The sequence below is a fragment of the Martes martes genome (genome assembly GCF_963455335.1).
Source record: "Martes martes genome assembly, chromosome: 1".
NCBI classification, from domain to species: domain Eukaryota; kingdom Metazoa; phylum Chordata; class Mammalia; order Carnivora; family Mustelidae; genus Martes; species Martes martes.
This window is the reverse complement of record NC_137888.1, coordinates 68408577-68426876: the sequence shown is the minus strand read 5'-3', so window position 1 is coordinate 68426876 and position 18300 is coordinate 68408577. Positions and strand designations below refer to the sequence as shown.

Below are 18300 nucleotides of genomic sequence, written 5' to 3'. Positions count from 1 at the left end.
ATCCTGGGACGCCTGGGTGGCTCAGTCGGGTAAGCGACTGCCTTCAGCTCAGGTCATGATCCCAGGGTCCTGGGATCGAGTCCTGCATCGGACTCCTTGTCCAGCAGGGAGCCTGCTTCTCTCTCTGCCTCTGCCTGCCACTCTGCTTTACTCTCTCTCTGACAAATAAATAAATAAAATCTTAAAAAAAAAAAAAAATGGAATCCTGCCATTTGCAATCATGTGGATGGAGCTAGAGTGTATTATTCTAAGTGAAGTAAGTCAGAGAAAGAAAAATACCATGATTTCACTCATGCGGAATTTAAGAAACAAAACAAATGAGCCTTTGGAAGGGGGAAAAGAGAGAGGGGGAAACAAATCATGAGAGATTCTTAACTATGGAGAACAGAGTGAGGGTGATGGAGGGAGGGGGATGGGCTAGATGGGTGATGGGTATTAAAGAGAGCACTTGTTAGGAAGAGCACTGGGTGTTGTATGTAAGTGATGAATCATTGAATTCTACTCCTGAAACCAATATTGCACTGTATGTTAACTAACCAGAATTAAATTAAATTTTGAAGGAAAAAAAAAAGAAACAAGATAAAAAAAACACAATCAGAAATTAATAACTTGATAGTGGAAATAAAAATATTGATAAAAATACTGGAAGATGGGGCACCTGGGTGGCTCAGTGGGTTAAGCCACTGCCTTTGGCTCAGGTCATGATCTCAGGGTCCTGGGATCGAGTCCCATATCGGGCTCTCTGCTCAGCAGGGAGCCTACTTCCCTCTCTCTCTCTCTCTCTGCCTACTTATGATCTCTCTCTGTCAAATAAATAAATAAAATCCTTAAAAAAAAAAGGTAGTGGAATATAAATTTGAAGAAGACACCTCAGAAAGTGGAACATTCAGAAGAGATGAACTATTAGAGAGGAAAGATAAGAAAATTAGAAGGGTGGGGGCGTCTGGGTGGCTCAGTTCCTTAAGTGTCTGACTTTTGATTTCAGCTCAGGTCATGATCTCAGGGTCTAGAGATTAGCCCCACATTGGGCTCTGGAGTCTGCTTGTTCCTCTCCTTCCCCGCTGCCCCTCTCCCTGCTTGTGTGTGTGCACACATGTGCTCTTTCTCTCTCTCAAGATCTCTCTCAAATAAATAAAATCTTAAGAAAGTTTGAGGATCTATTCAGGAAGCCCTGATCTGACTAATAAGAGTTCTAGGGAAAGAGAACAGAGACTACGAAGGGGAGGGAATAATCGAAAAATTAATACTCAGCACAATGAAAGGAAAAAGACAAACACCAAGGCACATTTTTGTTCAACTTAGATGAGAAGACTCCTATAAGCTTTTAGAGGAGGGGAAAATCACAGAGAAAGAGGAAAGAACAACATCAGCTTATTGGAAGCTAGAAGACAGTGGAATGATGCCCTAAAAATTCTGATGAAAATTACTTTAAAGCTACAATTCTATACCCTACCAAACTGGTAGACCAATGTGAGTACAGATTAAAGGTGTTTTTAGAAATGTCAGATCTTCTTCTCCCTATTCACCCTTTGTAAGAAAATTGCAAGAGAATGAGCTCCAGCAAAATGAGGGAATAAAACAAGCAAGAAAAAAGACATAGGAGCCCTCTCGGGATTTCCTGAGTTGAATAAAGCCAAGCCCCAGCCTCTTAGCTGTTTAGCGGGCATTGAGAGCAGCTAATCAAGACTGGACAGAGATGGCAGGAGGATGGAGACCTCTAGGTTGGATGTTTCCAAGAAGAAAATGGAACTGACAGGATACCAGTGCCTGGCCATTATTTAGAGGGGTTTTTGTGATAGGTAGATAGAAAACTAAAGAAACTTAAAGAACAAGGCAACTATTAGCCTTAGGAAAAGCAAAAAATTGTATAAGAAGTGTAACAACTCAGTTCAGCAGTGAATAATATTTATGTAGTAATGGAAATATTTCCAGTAATGGAAATCCTGACTATTGATTTAACCGGAATTTTGATGAAGGATTTGGGCAATAAGAGGAAGCAAAGAGATGTTTAAAAAGGATAAATTAAGAAATAGCAGCACAAGCATGTTATTAAGCAAAGAGGTAAATGCCAGATAAAATAGCTGAAAGAGTTAAAATTGATTTTAACTCTTGTTGGGGGAATCAGGGATGGGAACAGGGGTGAGGATTCAGTTTTCATTAAAATCTTGTAGTGCTATTTTAGATTATAAACTAAAAACAAGAATTTCTTGATTAAAAAAATTGGGTTTAAAAACAATTTTAGTTCCAGCTTGTAGCAGCCTAATGCTACTGTGTAAACCCTTATCTCTTACTCATTCAGGAGAACATTGGCTACTCACATTTGCATCTATTTTGCTTTAAATGTGTTGATTACCTTACTGTGATTCTTCTCATCAGAGCAATGAAACTAGGAGCTGATTCTTTGAAAGAATTAAGATTAATAAACCCCTGGCCAGACCTATCAAAAAGAAAAGAGAAAAGACCCAAATAAAGCCATGAATGAAAGAGAAGAGATCACAACCAACACCAAATACAAAGAATTATAAGGACATATTATGAGCAACTATATACCAAAAAATTAGGTAATCTGGAAGAAATGGGTGCTCTCCTGGAGACATATAAACTACCAAAACTGAAACAGGAAGAAATAGAAAACCTGAACAGACCCATAACCAGCAAGGAAATTGAAGCAGTAATCAAAAATTTCCCAACAAACAAGAGTCCAAGGCCAGATGGCTTCCTAGGGGAATTCTATCAAATATTTAAAGAAGAATTAATACCAGGGCACCTGGGTGGCTCAGTCAGTCAAACATCTGCCTTCAGCTCAGGTCAGGTTCTCGGGGTCCTGGGATCTAGCCCTGCATTAGGCTCCCTACTCAGTGGGGAGTCTGCTTTTCCCTCTGCCCCTTTCCCCACTCGTGCACGTTCTCTCTCTCTCTTTCTCTCAAATAAATAAAATCTTTCAAAAAGAGAGAGAATTAATACCTATTCTTCTGAAGCTATTTCAGAAAGTCGAAATGGAAGGAAAACTTCCAAACACATTTTATGAGGCCAGCATCACCTTGATCCCAGAACCAGACAAAGACCCCATCAAAAAGAAGAATTACAGGTGAATATCCCTGATGAACATGGATGCAAAAATTCTCACCAAGGTACTAGCCAATAGGATCCAACAGTACATTAAAAGGATTATTCACCATGACCAAATGGGTTTTTTCCTAGGCTGCAAGGGTGGTTCAACATCCACAAATCAATCAATGTGATACACTATGTTAAAAGAAGGGACAAGAACCATACGATCTTCTCAATAGATGCAGAAAAAGCATTTGACAAAGTACAGCATCCTTTCTTGATCAAAACTTTTCAAGATGTAGGAATAGAGGGAACAAATATCAATATCATAAAAGCCATATACAAAAAGCTCACAGCTAATATTCTCAATGAAGAAAAACTCAGAGCTTTTCCCCTAAGGTTAAGAACACAAGAAGGATGTCCACTGTCACCACTGTTGTTCAACATAGTACTAGAAGTCCTAGCCTCAGCAACCAGACAACAAAAAGAGGTAAAAGGCATCTGAATTAGCAAAGAAGTCAATCTCTCACTCTTTGCAGATGACCTGATCCTCTATGTGGAAAACCCAAAAGATTGCTACAACTCATACAGGATTGCTAGAACTCATACAGGAATTCAGCAACATTGTAGGAGAGAAAATCAATGCACAGAAATCAGTTGCATTTCTGTACACTAACAATGAGACAGAAGGAAATTAAGAGTTGATCCCGTTTCCAACTGCACCCAAACCATAAGATACCTAGGAATAAATGTAACCAAAGAGGCTCTGTACTCAGAAAACTATAGAACTACAGTTCTATATATGGAACACTCATGAAAGAAATTGAGGAAATCACAAAAATAATAGAAAAACTATATAGAAAACTAGAACTATAGTTCTATATATGGAACACTCATGAAAGAAATCGAGGAAGTCACAAAAATAATAGAAAAATGTTACAACAAATGTTGTTAAGATGTCTATGCTACCTAGAGCAATCTGTACATTCAGTACAATCCCCTTCAGAATACCATCAACTTTTTCAGAGAACTGGAACAAATAATCGTCAAATTTATATGGAACCATAAAAGATACCGAATAGCCAAAGGAATATTGGAAAAGAAAACCAAAGCTGGTGGCATCACAATCCCAGATGTGAAGCTCTATACAAAGCTGTAATCATCAAGACAGTATGGTACTGGCACAAAAACAGACACATAGATCAATGGACCAGAATAGAGAACCCAGAAATGGTCCCTCAACTCTCTGGTCAATTAATCTTCGACAAAGCAGGAAAGAAGATCCAATGGAAAAAAGTCTCTTCAATGAATGGTGTTGGGAAAATTGGACAGCCACATGCAGAAGAATGAAACTGGACCCTTTCCTTACACCATACTCAAAATGGATGAAAGATACCTCAAAATCCTAGAGGAGAACACAGGCAGCAACTTTTTTTTTTTTTAAGATTTTATTTTTTGTATTTAACAGAGGGAGACACAGCAGGAGAGGGAACACAAGCAGGGGGAGTGGAAGAGGAAGAATCAGGCATCCTGCTGAGCAGGGAGCCCACTGCTGGGCTTGATCCCCTGGGATCGTAGCCTGAGCTGAAGACAGACACTCGACGACTGAGCTACATAGGCGCCCTCACAGGCAGCAACTTCTTGCTAGATACGTCTCCAAAGGCAAGGGAAACAAAGGCAAAAATGAACTATTAGGATTTCATCAAGATAAAAAGCTTTTGCACAACAAAGTAAACAGTTGATAAAACCAAAAGATAACTGACAGCATGGGAGAAGATATTTGCAAATTACATCAGATAAAGGGCTAGTATCCAAAATCAATAAAGAACTTATCAAACTCAACACCCAAAGAACAAATAATCCAATAAAAAAATAGAAGACATGAACAGACATTTCTCCAAAGAAGACATCTAGATGGCCAACAGATACATGAAAAAATGTTCAGCATCACTTGGCATGAGGAAATACACATCAAAACCACAAAACCACACCTTACACCAGTCAGAATGGCTAAAATTAACAAGTCAGGAAATGACAGATGTTGGTGAGGATGCAGGGAAAGGGGAACCCTCTTACACTATTGGTGGGAATGCAAGCTGGTGCAGCCACTGCAGAAAAGAGTATGAAGGTTCCTCAAAAAGTTGAAAATAGGGACGCCTGGGTGGCTCAGTGGGTTAAAGCCTCTGCCTTCGGCTCAGGTCATGATCCCAGAGTCCTGGGATCGAGCCCCACATCGGGCTCTCTGCTCGGCGGGGAGCCTGCTTTCTCCTCTCTCTCTGCCTGCCTCTCTGCCTACTTGTGATCTCTGTTAAATAAATAAATAAAATCTTAAAAAAAAAAAAAAAGTTGAAAATAGAGCTATCCTATGACTCAGCAACTGCACTACTGGATATTTACCCCAAAGATACAAATGGAGTGATCTGAAGGGGCACGTGCACCAGAATGTTTATAGTGGCAATGTCCACAGTAGCCAAACTATGGAAAGAGCCCAGATGTCCATCAACAGATGAATGGATAAAGAAGATGTATATATATATACAGTGGAATACTATGCAGCCATCAAAAAACGAAATCTTGCCATATGCAACAATGTAGATGGAACTAGAGGGTATTATGCTGAGCAAAATAAGTCAATCAGAGAAAGAGAATTATATGATCTTGCTGATATGTGGAATTTAAAAAGTAAAATAGAGGATCATAGGGGAAAGGAGGAAAAAATAAAACAAGATGAAATCAGAGAGGAAGACAAACTGTAAGAGACTCTTAATCTCAGGAAACAAACTGAGGGTTGCTGGAGAGGAGGTGGGTGGGAGAATAGGGTACCTGGGTGATGGGCATTGAGGAGGGCACGGGAGTAATGAGCACTGGGTCTTATATAATGCTGATGGATCATTTACCTCTACCTCTGAAACTAATAATACATTATATGTTAATTAATTGACTTTAAATTTAAAAAAATAATTAAAATAACCTAGGATGGGCTTGGTAGAGCTCACTTTGAAGTCACATCTTCTGCTGTGGTCTTGTCTAGAAGTGTATCACACACATATGCGGTACCCTGAGTTCTCTCTTTGACACACAGTTCAAGTGCAAAAGACAAATGTGACAACTCACGTCTTCGCCTGACACAATTAACGCCATTTCAAGGACAGCATTTATTTATTTACTTATTTATTTATTTTGCAAGACAGAGAGAGAGATCACAAGTAGGCAGAGAGGCAGAGAGAGAGAGAGGGAAGCAGGCTCCCCGCTGAGCAGAGAGCCCGATGTGGGGCTCGATCCCAGGACCCCGAGATCATGACCTGAGCCAAAGGCAGAGGCTTAACCCACTGAGCCACCCAGGCACCCCTCAAGGACAGCATTTAAATAACACACACACTAATCACATGAAACATCTTGGGCACTGGCCACTATGTTCCTGTCTTAGGGGGAGGGGTGACGAGTATTCGATGCTGCTGTTCCCATCAGCCACGTGGTACCAGTGCTGTGGTTTGCACGCTGGTCAGGGAGATGCCTGATGCTACCAGGCTACCCGTTGGCTGATTCAGTGGACAACACGGGAAGTAAAGGTTTGCTGTACAAGATGCTGGGAAATGGAAGCTGAGCCCCCCTGTTGGGGAATAGTCTGACTGTTCTCGCTACAGCGGTTTCCTTACTTACTGCTTGGTGTAAATTTACAGCTCTTCATTTTAGAAATATTTATTTTATTGTGTGGCAGGGCTTTGAACAATTGTACTGTTTGGTAATGCTTTTTTTATTTTGCAGTAAACCCTTTCGGAAACAAACAGCTAGAAAGCTCATGTTTAATGAAAATCAAATAGTGAATTTCCAGTTTTTCAAGAAAGTTGATGCATGCATAGCTTGCTCAGATTTGTCATCCCTTATATCCAGCGTCGGGTCCTAGTGATAGCAGCCACAGGGAAACCAGAAGATGCACCTCTGTGGAAAGAACATAGTAGTGCCCCTTATCTGCAGCTTTGCTCCCCACGGTTGCCCACAGTCAGCCCTGGTCTAGCAGCCTCCAGCTGTGCCACTCGCCTGCGTCATCTCCCACCCTCCCTCTCATCATGGAGCTGATCTACCATCTCACGTCATCGTAGGAAGAGAAGATGAATGAGATATTTTGAGAAAGACCACGTTTACATAACCTTTATTGCAGTTTATTATATAATTGTCCGATTTTATTATGTTTTTGTTAATGGCTTACCATGCCAGTTTATAAATTAAACTTTATCATAGGTATGTATGTATAGGAAAACACATAGTGTAGAAAAGGCATCCACTGTGGGTCTTGGAACATATGCCCTATGGACAGAGAGGGACGACTGGACTGTACATTTAAACTTTATCTCCTCCCCCAAGCAAGACCTGAACTGCAGCTCTTTGTCCCATCGCTTGTCCCCCAGTCCTGGCTGTAAGTACCTCAGGGGTCCCATTGCTTTGGTGTTCCGGTGTTTCCCATCTGTGTTTTCTCTTGGCGGGGTTGAGTTCGGCAACACTCACAGCGCTGGGGTGGGGGGCGCCAGCCCAGCTTCGATCTCCCCTCTGACATTTTCTTCTTCACCCTTAGGCAGCATTTGCAAAAGAGGCGTAATCTGAAGCCCGGTTTCTGGTTCATTCCACAGCCAAGCCTCTGGCTAAAAGGTCCACGTCTTTTCTCAGTTCAAGAAGCACTCACGGCTGCTGATCACTGTGTTACCCCAGCTGACTGGCTACACAGAAGGGACTCAGAGGGTCATGATAGTGGTGCCAGAGGCACGAGTTACACTTGCAGGGGCCACTGAAATTACAGATGTACCTTAGTGAAGCCGAGTTTACTCACTTTTGCAATCGCTCCCAATTGCCTGCTGCTTCTCCTGCTGTTCACACAGCCCGAAACAGTCTGCCCTTTGGATAGCTCTGTTACGGCGTTGATTCATATAGATTTTATATGCGGTGAAAAGAACAGAGACATCTCCACAGTTGCTGTCATGGCACTGGTGGGTAAGGACAACAGGTGAACATAACTAACCGTTTGTTAACCAGGGTTATTAACACAAAGTGCAGAACTGTAACAAATGACGCCCCAAGTCTCAGTGGCCTGACTCAACGAATGGCTATGTCTTGCACCCTTCAGAGTCCAGTGTAGGTGGATGGCTGTCCCGGGCAGCTGGCCTCTGAGCATTAACTCCTCTGTGGCTCTACTGTCTCCTAGAATGTTCCTGTTTCCTCTGTTGAATTCTCTCCGTAGAGCAAAAAAAGAGCTCCAAAAAGATTGCACTGGACATTCTGTGGCTAGGCCTAGAGGTGGGTGCGTCACTTCTACCTACGTGCCATTGACCAGGACCCAGCCCATGGCCCTGACCTAACCGCAGGGGAGGCTGGGAACTGTTGACTTCCTGTGTGCCCAGGCAGAGGAAACAAGATGGCTGAGTGTCTCCTCAGCCCTTGCGACAGTCAGGCCATGGAAAACACAGCTGGATAAAAGTCAGAGCTGGGCTTTGCGGCTTATGTGCTGGGTGGCTTCAGGTAAGTCACCAGAACCACTCTGAGCTGTTTCTAACTTCCGGTTTGGGTGCTGACGCTGCTTGCCTTGTTTCTGTAAGTGAGTTCACATTGTTATATGAATGTATGTGCTGGTAATAGGGGTGCTAAAGAGTGGCCTGCACTCTTTTTTTTTTTTTTTAAAGAGTATAGGGATCCCAGTTATCAATTCAGTAACTACATTTTGAACTCATATAATAGCCAGGCATTGGATTAGCTACTGGCAAACTCTGATCCCTGGACCTTACATTCTGGTAGAGAGACAGACAATAAATAATCTATAAAGAAATAACATGGTTTTGCGATCTACATGATCTAAAGCAACTGAAGGGCTCAGGATAGGCTTCTCTGGAAAGGCAGCACTTGAGCTGAGACCTGAAGGATGACCCAGAGGCAGACACGTGAATATTGGGATGAGATTGTGCCCAGCGGAGGGGCCAAACTGTGCAAAGACCCTGAGGTGGAAAACCAGTTTGGAGGGATCTTTTCATGGCCGAATTGTTGTATGAGAGGGAAAGATTAGGTCAGAGATAGGGGCCATGTCATGCAGCGCTTTAACCTGTCTGTGCCTCAGTTTCCTCACCTGTGAAACAGGACTAATAATATCAACTTCATAGGGTGCCTGTAAAGGATTACATGAGATCATGTGTAAAGTGCTTAGAAAAATATCTGGCACGTGATATATGCTAAGTGTATACAGTGAGTGAGGATTTTATTCTAAGCACAGTGGGAAAGTTTTGGACACTTTACAGCAAGGAGTGTGACCTAATGTCCACAGGTACAGCCAGGCTGGGCTTGAGGTGGGGGTGTCTTCCCTTCTTCCAGACATGAGATTGTAAAGGTTTTTTTTGGTGAAATTACCAATTTCCCCCCACTCAGAATTTTCAAAACATCATGTTTCCATTAATGAAAATCTATGTTTTATTTTCTAAACATTTATAAGATTCCCTCTAAAGATATTTAAATATACAAAGTATTTACATATACAAAGAATATACATGAATAAGCTTTTGTAAGCTTCTGGTTTATCCCCTCCACACCGCCCCCCGCCCTTGAAATAGAGCCAAATATTGGTGCATAGTTTGCACGGAAATTTCTCTGCATTGCACTTGGGGGGTATGTGAGATGACACCAAGGTGCACACCTCTTGAACTTCAAGTAAATAAAAGGCGGCCTTGTATTTTAGAGCATGTAGTCCCAAAGGTCTGTTTGTGGAGGAGGACAATTTTAGGAGATTAAAACAATGGCTTAAAAAAAAAATCAGACATTTTGCAGAAACATATCTTTTTGCTCAAATTAGTAAATGGTGTGTTGGGGGAAGAAAAGCTGCAGACACGAAGGAGAATTACCATTTCTACAGAAATCAATTCCATACAAAAGAGGCTGCCCTCCTATTTGCATTTTGCTCCCAGGATCCTGAAAATGCAAACCATCAGCTTAAAATGTACTTCCCCTATTGGTTCTCTGGCAGCAGCTCCCGCACTTGGCACGTTGGCCAGTGACAGTAAGGACATCCCAGGGGTTGTGGGGTGAGCTGAGGTCATTGTTGCAGCATGAACGAGGCTTTGGCCCACACAGGACTCAGCTGTTGACAGGGAAAAGCATGAATATAGAATTGTTTTTCTACAGGCAGATAATGAATCCCCTGGTCCATATAATCTCACAAAACAGCAGCTTTTTCTCCATTGCCACCAAAAAAAGCATCTTAGTGGAGTTTCTGCATTAAGTATTAGCATCCCAGCAGATTTGAAATATAAGGTTTCCCAAAAGATCTGCATCTTCTTTTGTTTGTAAAGAATGACCTAGAAAGGAGAGCAGCCTTCTGGAACTCTGCTGCTGGTGGGGGTAAGAGATACTAGGACACAAGAGGTGGGGCTGCCTAGTAGGTGCCTTGTTCAGGGTTTGTGCAAAGAAGCATTCTGTTGAGCACCTGGCAGATTCATTCACTTAACATGTCTTCATGAGACCCCTCTGCTTGGGGGCATACGCTGTCCAGAAGCTGGGATGCAGCAGTGACCAAGGCAGGAGGGAGTCTTGCCTCCTAGAGCTCCATCTTTCAGGGAGAATAGACAGTGAGGGAGTAGGTGGGTTGAGTGACCTCATGCTCAGGGACAAGGGGCAGGCAGCTCACTGGGCAGAGCCCATTGTGGGAGGAGGAGCTGGGGTCTGGGAGTGCCTCCAAGAAGAGGTGACCTTGAAACTGAGACCCTCAACATGAGTGAAAGAAGGGCAGAAGTGGGAAAGTATTCTAGGCAGAAGGAATAGCTTGTGAAGGGCCTATGAGGTTTTTTTTGTTTTTTAAGATTTATTTATTTATTTTGGGGAGAGAGAGGGGGAGGGGCACAGGGAGAGGCACAAGCAGGGGGAGGGGCAGAGGGAGAGGGAGAGAAGTCTTAAGCAGACTCCACACGGAGCGTGGAACCTGGGCTCAATCTCAGGACCCCGAGATCATGACCTGAGCTGAAATCAAGAGTTGGCCACTTAACCAACTGAGCCATCCAGGTATCTCCTGTGCGTTTTTGTTTTTATTTTTATTTCTCCCCCTTCTCTTCCTCACCCAGAAAACTCAAGGATGCCCAGGCTGGAGAATATGTAGAGCATTATCCCATCTTCATTAATTTTTAAAACAGACACAAAAACACGACCATATATTTTGCATGAATACAGACATATTTATACAAAAGTATTTTGAATGGCACAGAAGGAAACCCACTGAATTTATGACAGTGGTCGCTTCTGAGAAAGGAGGGGGAGATGGGTCCTGGGATGGGGACGATAAACCTCATTTTATCTGGAAACTTGTGTTTATTTTATTAAAGGAGACATTAAAAATGTGTTGCCAAAATGTTAACGATAATTAGTTCTGGATGGCTGGTACCTAGGTGTTTGTTATATTACTCTATCGTGTGTGTGTGTGTGTGTGTGTGTGTGTGTGTGTGTGTGTGTGTGTGTGTGCATTCTTTTATTATCCTTAGCAAAGGAAAATCGAGAGTACAGACTGTAGATTCTTGAAGTGGAGGGGTCACCTTTGAAGAATATGCTTTACAAAGTCCTTTAGAATGACCCTCTAGGAGCTCTAAGCAAAGTTCACATGGGAGGGCTCCAGACAATCTTGATTACTCACATTAAAATGAAGAACAGCTGTTGTGTGGTCATGAAAGGGTTCCCTGAAGTATGCATCTCACCTGCAACAGATTGCCCCTGGCCTTTGGTGCAAAATGGCGTTTGTTTCTGGTTACAGTAGACCCACAACTGATAGCGATCTCTGCGTCCTTCCTTCAAGAGTTTTTGCCAGGGGATGTTGTTGGGATCAGCAGGTGTTCAAAATTTCAATGAACAAATGCTGCTTTATCCCATTGGAAATGAGTATCCAGCTTGACCGCAGAAAGGAATCAGCAGAGCTTTCTTAGCGCCAAAGAACTGAGAACTTGCAAGTGAAACAAGACTCTGCCCTCCTCTGCCCCTCTTTGCTCATCTTGTTGTAGAAAATCCCCAGGGCAGTTTTCCTCATTTCTTAAAAATTTTAGCCCCTGGCTCGCTGCCACTGTCTTCAGCACTCTTCCTTGTCATAATTTCTAGTAATTTCGGTGCCTACATGGGGGATCCTGTTGGGTCTTGCAGCTCCCATCCTCCATAAGCTTATCCTCCATTGTTCCTCGGCCACCCACTTCCATTGCACTGTCCTGTCTCCACCACAACCTAGGTTGTTACTGCCCTCACCCCACTGATTCAAGGTTTCTGTCCTTCCCCAGCTTAGATGCCATGGCCCATCATTATGGTCACTCCCCTGCCTATGTTCTCAACTCTCTTGGCTCTCTCTCCCTCCATAGTCCTTGCTTGGCAAACTTACCCACTCCACCAACCTCCCAGGCTCTGCTGCTTAAGTCCAGCCCTCCACCTGCTCTGCATCTTCACCCGGGGGCTGTGTGTGGCTGGGGGAAACCACGACCATGCAGAGAGACCTCGCTTTTGGTTTATTTGCCTTAAGTGGGCTCTCAGCACTCCTGACACTCCTGCTACACTTCCTTAATCCATTTACACACCTCTCCTCTGCTCCCAGACTCCTGATAGCTCCTCTCACATCCATGTTGGCTGCTGCTGACCTTGTTTCCTATTTCACAGAAGAAAAATTTCATCTGCTCTCTCAGCCTCACCTACAACCCCACCTGCCACTGCCTTCCCTCCTCTCTGTAGGCACAACAGTCCACGCTCCTTTCAAAGGCTGACCCTCCCCCCCATCTGTGCCTTAGAGCAAATTTTCCCTTGCCTACCCAATGCCATTTCTCCAGCAACTCTACCTCTTTACTACTTTATCAGTTTTGCCCTCTCTGTGGAATTATTCCCATTGGCATGCAAATGAGTCTTAATAGAGCCCATTTTAACTATCCTGCCTTGACCCCCACCCCCTCTTCCAGCTACCCAACTATTACTCTGTTCATCTTTCCAGCAAAGCTCCTTGAAAACTTTGTCCCTATTCCTCTCACCCATTTTCTCTTCATCCTTCTCTTACCAGACTTTATCCCTGCTGCTCCACCGAAACAGCTTTTTCAGAGCTACCAGTGACCTCTGGTTGATAAACCCAGTGGCCATCTTGCAGTCATCTTCCTTGACTCAGCAGCCACACCTAACTCAGCAGACTACTTCCTCCTTGAACACACTCTTCACTTGGCTTCTGGGCACCACAGACTTCTGATTGCGTCCTACTTCCTGACTCAGTTTGACCGTATCTGGAAGACCTGATGGCATCAGAGTCCTCCAGGGGTCAATCCTTCCACCTCTTCCCTTTTTTACTCACTCTGTACATGGAAGAGTCTCAGAGCTTTGAATTGCCGTCCATACAGTTTATCTACACATTTACACGGTCACTCTTCATGCAAGGACAACCAACATTAAATTAATGTAGCTCAGAATGGTTTTGAGGTTTTTTTGGGCTGGAAAATTTTCAGTGATTGATAGCTTATATTTACGATTACAGACATGGCGTCACATTTTTGTAATTTTCTGATCATAGGTTAACTAGAGATTGCATGCAAAAAAATAAATACAACCAAAAAACCCAGAGGAGTTCTCCAAGAATTATCTCAGTGAGAATGTTTAAAAGTTAAATTGCATTTCTGCTATCAGCTTCATAGACTGTGGCTTTGGAACTTCTAATACTCACACTGTTAAGATATGCTCCTAGCAATTAGAATACAGCATGACAAAGCCAAAATATCCTTTTGAGACTCCTGCACTACGATTTTTGCCATGGGGTGTGTATGTCTTTGACACCAAAGGCAAATAGTATTGAAACAACACAGGAAAAAAAAAAATCTATGGCACTGAACTCACCAACATAGGAAGCCATGTTTATGTTAAAGCATCTATTGACCCTTGAATAGGAGATAATTACTTAAGATGAATATAAACCAACTACCGTTGGCTGTTGTGGGTTTGTCTTTCAAATCACTGACTTTTTGTCATCTGTAAAATGAAATTCTTACATCATACAGTGGAGATCTCATCGAGTTGAAAAGATAAAATGCATCTGGTTGTGAGACTTTATGATCAAATGTTTGGATGAGTAAATTAAAAGATGGTGTGCACTGGAAAAGAAATGGGGCTTTTGTTAGAATCCTGTCGAATGCTTTTGTAGCCATTTTTTCTGCCTGTTCAGGGAACGAGGAGGGAAGCATCATAGGAATTCTTTGGAGGAAATTATGCTGAAGAAAGTTGTATAAGAAAGTGAAAACTCAACTTTTTCATCAGTGCATTGTGTTTCAGGGACACCTGGTATATAAAGTTTCCACGTGGAAAACAAAAACTCAGTGACTCTGAGAAGAGATGATTCAGTAATTACTCAGCGTAATCAGTATAAATAGTTGATCTGGATTTTTCAGGACCCAAACTGAAGTATCTGTAAATTAATTGCACAATTGCCAAACAATCCAAACTTGATAGAAGTATTCTACATATTGAGATTATCCTGTTGTATTATTTGTGAAGAATGCTATTTCAAATGTTTCTTTGCCAAGCTTTATCTCTGGGTGCCATGGTGTTTTAGAATTTGCAAATGAGTGTGCTAAGGTCCAGTCAGAACTGGTATTCTTTGTAAGCAGTGACTTATAAATTTTAAGACTAACCCAACATTTTGCAACTTTGTTGAGATAAACTCTCTAGGAATAAGATTGTGTTCCCTCATGAATCGTGGCATTTGTCAAAAGACAATAAATACTTATATTTTATTAGAAATTCATTATGGTAGAAAACCTTTTCTGGGTTAGTTCAGATTTGTGGGAAGAAAAGCATCGTCTTGGGTATATTATATTTTAATCTGCTCACTTCAGGCTAGATGAGAAGACTTCAGATACTGTTTTCATACATGGTTTTCCAATTGGTAATTTCTCTCCAGGTTCCTGAAGGAAAAGTGGTAGTTCTTAATTTCCGATTCATAGATCTGGAGAGTGACAACCTGTGCCGCTATGACTTTGTAGACGTGTACAATGGTCACACCAATGGCCAGCGTATCGGGCGCTTCTGTGGCACGTTCCGGCCTGGAGCCCTTGTGTCCAGCGGTAACAAGATGATGGTGCAGATGATTTCCGATGCCAACACGGCTGGGAATGGCTTCATGGCCATGTTCTCTGCTGCTGAACCAAACGAAAGAGGTAGCGTTTCCACATAATAGCAATCACGGTGGTAATAATGGCTTACGGGTTAGTGGATGCCTCCTATGTGTTAGACTCTGCCCCAGGCTCTTTGTATGTGTTTATTCCTTTAGCCTAAAGTTGAAGAGCAGTTCTTCTCAGGCAGAGCTAATAAATGCTGTTGAACCACCAAGAGACCATTCAAAAAAGTCTCTTTTTAAATTTTATTTATTTATTTATTATAATTGTATATTATTTATTATTATTTATATTTAATATATAGTATTTATTATAATACTTATTATTTATTACTTTATTTTGTTTATTTTTATTATTTTTTTCAAAAAAGTCTCTTTTTTTAAAGCCCATGTGATTCTTATCAAAATTCAAATATAGAAATTCCTAGAGTAAAAATATGAAGCTTACATACACACATACACATACAGATATCGAAACATATCCCTTCACTCCATTATAGTCCCATCTTGGAAAGAGACGTGGTCGGTGATTGCCATCCCTTTCTAGGTACAATTCTGCAGTTGCTTTTTAAAAATCTAAGCGGGAGGGGTGCCTGGGTGGCTCAGTGGGTTAAGCCTCTGTCTTCGGCTCAGGTCATGATCTCAGGGTCCTGGGATCGAGCCCCGCATCGGGCTCTCTGCTCAGCAGGGAGCCTGCTTCCTCCCTCTCTCTGCCTGCCTCTCTGCCTGCTTCTGATCTCTGTCTGTCAAAATAATAAATAAAATCTTAAAAAAAAAAATCTAAGCGGGATCATACATTCATATTATTTCACAACTTTTTTTTTTTCACTGAAGAACTACACGTTGGGTGTTTTCATGTCAGTACATACGTGCACCCACAGGTAGAAACGTCTACCCTGAAGAGAAAAGATTGGGCAAGATCTGTTAAATATGCAGCCTTTTCCTGGAGGGCATTTCCTAGACTGCTCTTGCTTCAGGTTGTTGCGCTGCATTTCCGTTGGAGATGTCAGAGAACAGGCTCTGGGGCTGACAAGAGCAGCCAGGACGTTTGGGAGGAAATGCTGGCTGGGAGCTACAGAGGAACTGAGGCACAGAATGTACATGTAAACTCCACCGAGATCTTTCTTTGGGCGACAGCCAAACTCTGTATATACAGAGGGGAGTCCAGCTGACCCGTCGCAAAAGCATCAGCTGAAAGGTGAAAGTGAACAGAGATTACAGCTGCTGCGCGCGGCCAGGGAGACCCACCGTGAGCTTGAGTCTAGGCAAGTGATATGCCTGCTGGAACCCAAATCCTTTTTCGTACGAACACAGCAGAATCTAGAGTCTCTGTAAGGTATCATTCATAATATCCAGTATCTATGTGGTAAAACCAGAAAAGTGTGTCTATATTCAAGAGGAAAAGCAGTCAATAAAAACCAATCCCAGGATAACTCTGATGTGGCAGTTAGCAGACAAGCACTTAAAGGAACTATTGTAACTATGTGTAAGGACTTAAAGGGAAACAGATGTATAGTAAGTAAACAGACTGAGAATTTCAGAAGAGAAACAGAACTATGAAACTATAAACTATAAAAAAAAAAAAGAATAAAAGAGCAATTCTAGAACTGAAAGAGACAGAATCTGAAATTTAAAAATTTACCTGGTGGGCTTTCAAGCAGATTGGAGATGGCAGAAGAGTCAATGGATCTACATAGAAATGATCCAATCTGAAGAACCAGGAGGAAAAAGATTAAAGAAAAAGAGCCCGAGAGAACAAGGCAATGTCAAGTAGGGCAGGAAAAATGTCTGAAGAAATAATGGCTTGAAGCCACCCACATTCATTGAAGAACATTAATTTTATAGAGTCAAGAAGATCAACAAACCCCAAACAGGATAAATTTTTAAAAAGCCACACTGAGGAACATAAAAATTGCAGAACTTTAAATATAAAGAGAAAATCTTAAAATTAGTGAGATGGAAATCAATTCACATACAAGGGAAAGATGGTGTGAGGGATGGCTTTCTTTTCATTAGAAACAGTAGAGGCCAGAAGGCAGTAGCTGGAGTAAAACTATCAGCCCAGAATTCTATACCTGGTCTTCAGAAATGAAAGTGGATTAAGGACATTTCTTGCATCCCAAGAAATATTGAAGGAAGTTCCTCAAGTTGAAGGGAAATGGTCCCACAGGGTAACACAAAGGTAATAGGATTGGCAGCCACTGGAAATGGTAAATATAAAAGACTACTTGGGGCACCTGCGTGGCTCAGTCATTAAGCATCTGCCTTCAGCTCAGGTCATGATCCTAGGGTCCTGGGATCGAGCCCACATACTCAGTGGGGAACCTGCTTCTCCCTCTTCCTCTCCCCTACTTGTGTTCCCTCTCTCACTTTGTCTCTCTGTCAAATAAATAAAATCTTTTTTTAAAAAAGACTATATATTATTTTCTGTTCTTAATTTCTTTACATGTATCTGTTCAAAACAGAACAAAAAGAAAAACCCCTTTAACACTGTATTGTAGAATGTGGAATATTTGATATAGTATATATGACAATAATAGAACAAAGGTATAGGTAAAGGAGAGGTAAATGGGATTTTACTGGTGCCTACAGACACACACACACACACATACACACACACACAAAATACGTGAGGAAATATAATATTAACTCTAAGCAGATTGTGATAAATTAAAGATGAACTTTGTAATCCCTGGAGTACCCATTAAAAATGCAAGAGTTATAGCTAAAAGCCAAAAGGTTAAAACAGAATACTAAAATTTTTCAACTAACCCAAAGAAGGCAGGAAAGGAAGAAACAAAAGATGGGACAAGAGAAAGGTGTGCTAGAGCAAAGTAGCGAATGGCAAACCAAAGCCAAACATATCAATAAGTAAATGGATTGCCAAGTATTAAATACTCCAGTTAGAAAACAGATTATTAGAACAGCTTAAAAAGCAAGGCCTACCTCTATGTTGTCCACAAGAAAGCACTTGAAATACAAACTAGGTTGAATGTAAAAAGATGGAAAATAAGGACCATGCAAACATTATTAAAATTAAAACAAAAATCCCAATAAATATGAACATGGGCCAACACTTGAACAGACACTTCACAAAGGAGGAAGATACATGAGTGATTAAT

General features: G+C 41.8%; 1 protein-coding gene across 1 annotated transcript in view; it reads left to right on the top strand.

The window, feature by feature from the left end:
- Nucleotides 1–18300, top strand: part of PCOLCE2 (procollagen C-endopeptidase enhancer 2) — a 66589-nt gene that overhangs the window by 22940 nt on the left and 25349 nt on the right. The window contains exon 3 of the mRNA XM_080817425.1: nucleotides 14966–15221. Coding sequence (XP_080673551.1) covers nucleotides 14966–15221 — 256 coding nt within the window. The remainder of the gene's footprint in view (nucleotides 1–14965; nucleotides 15222–18300) is intronic.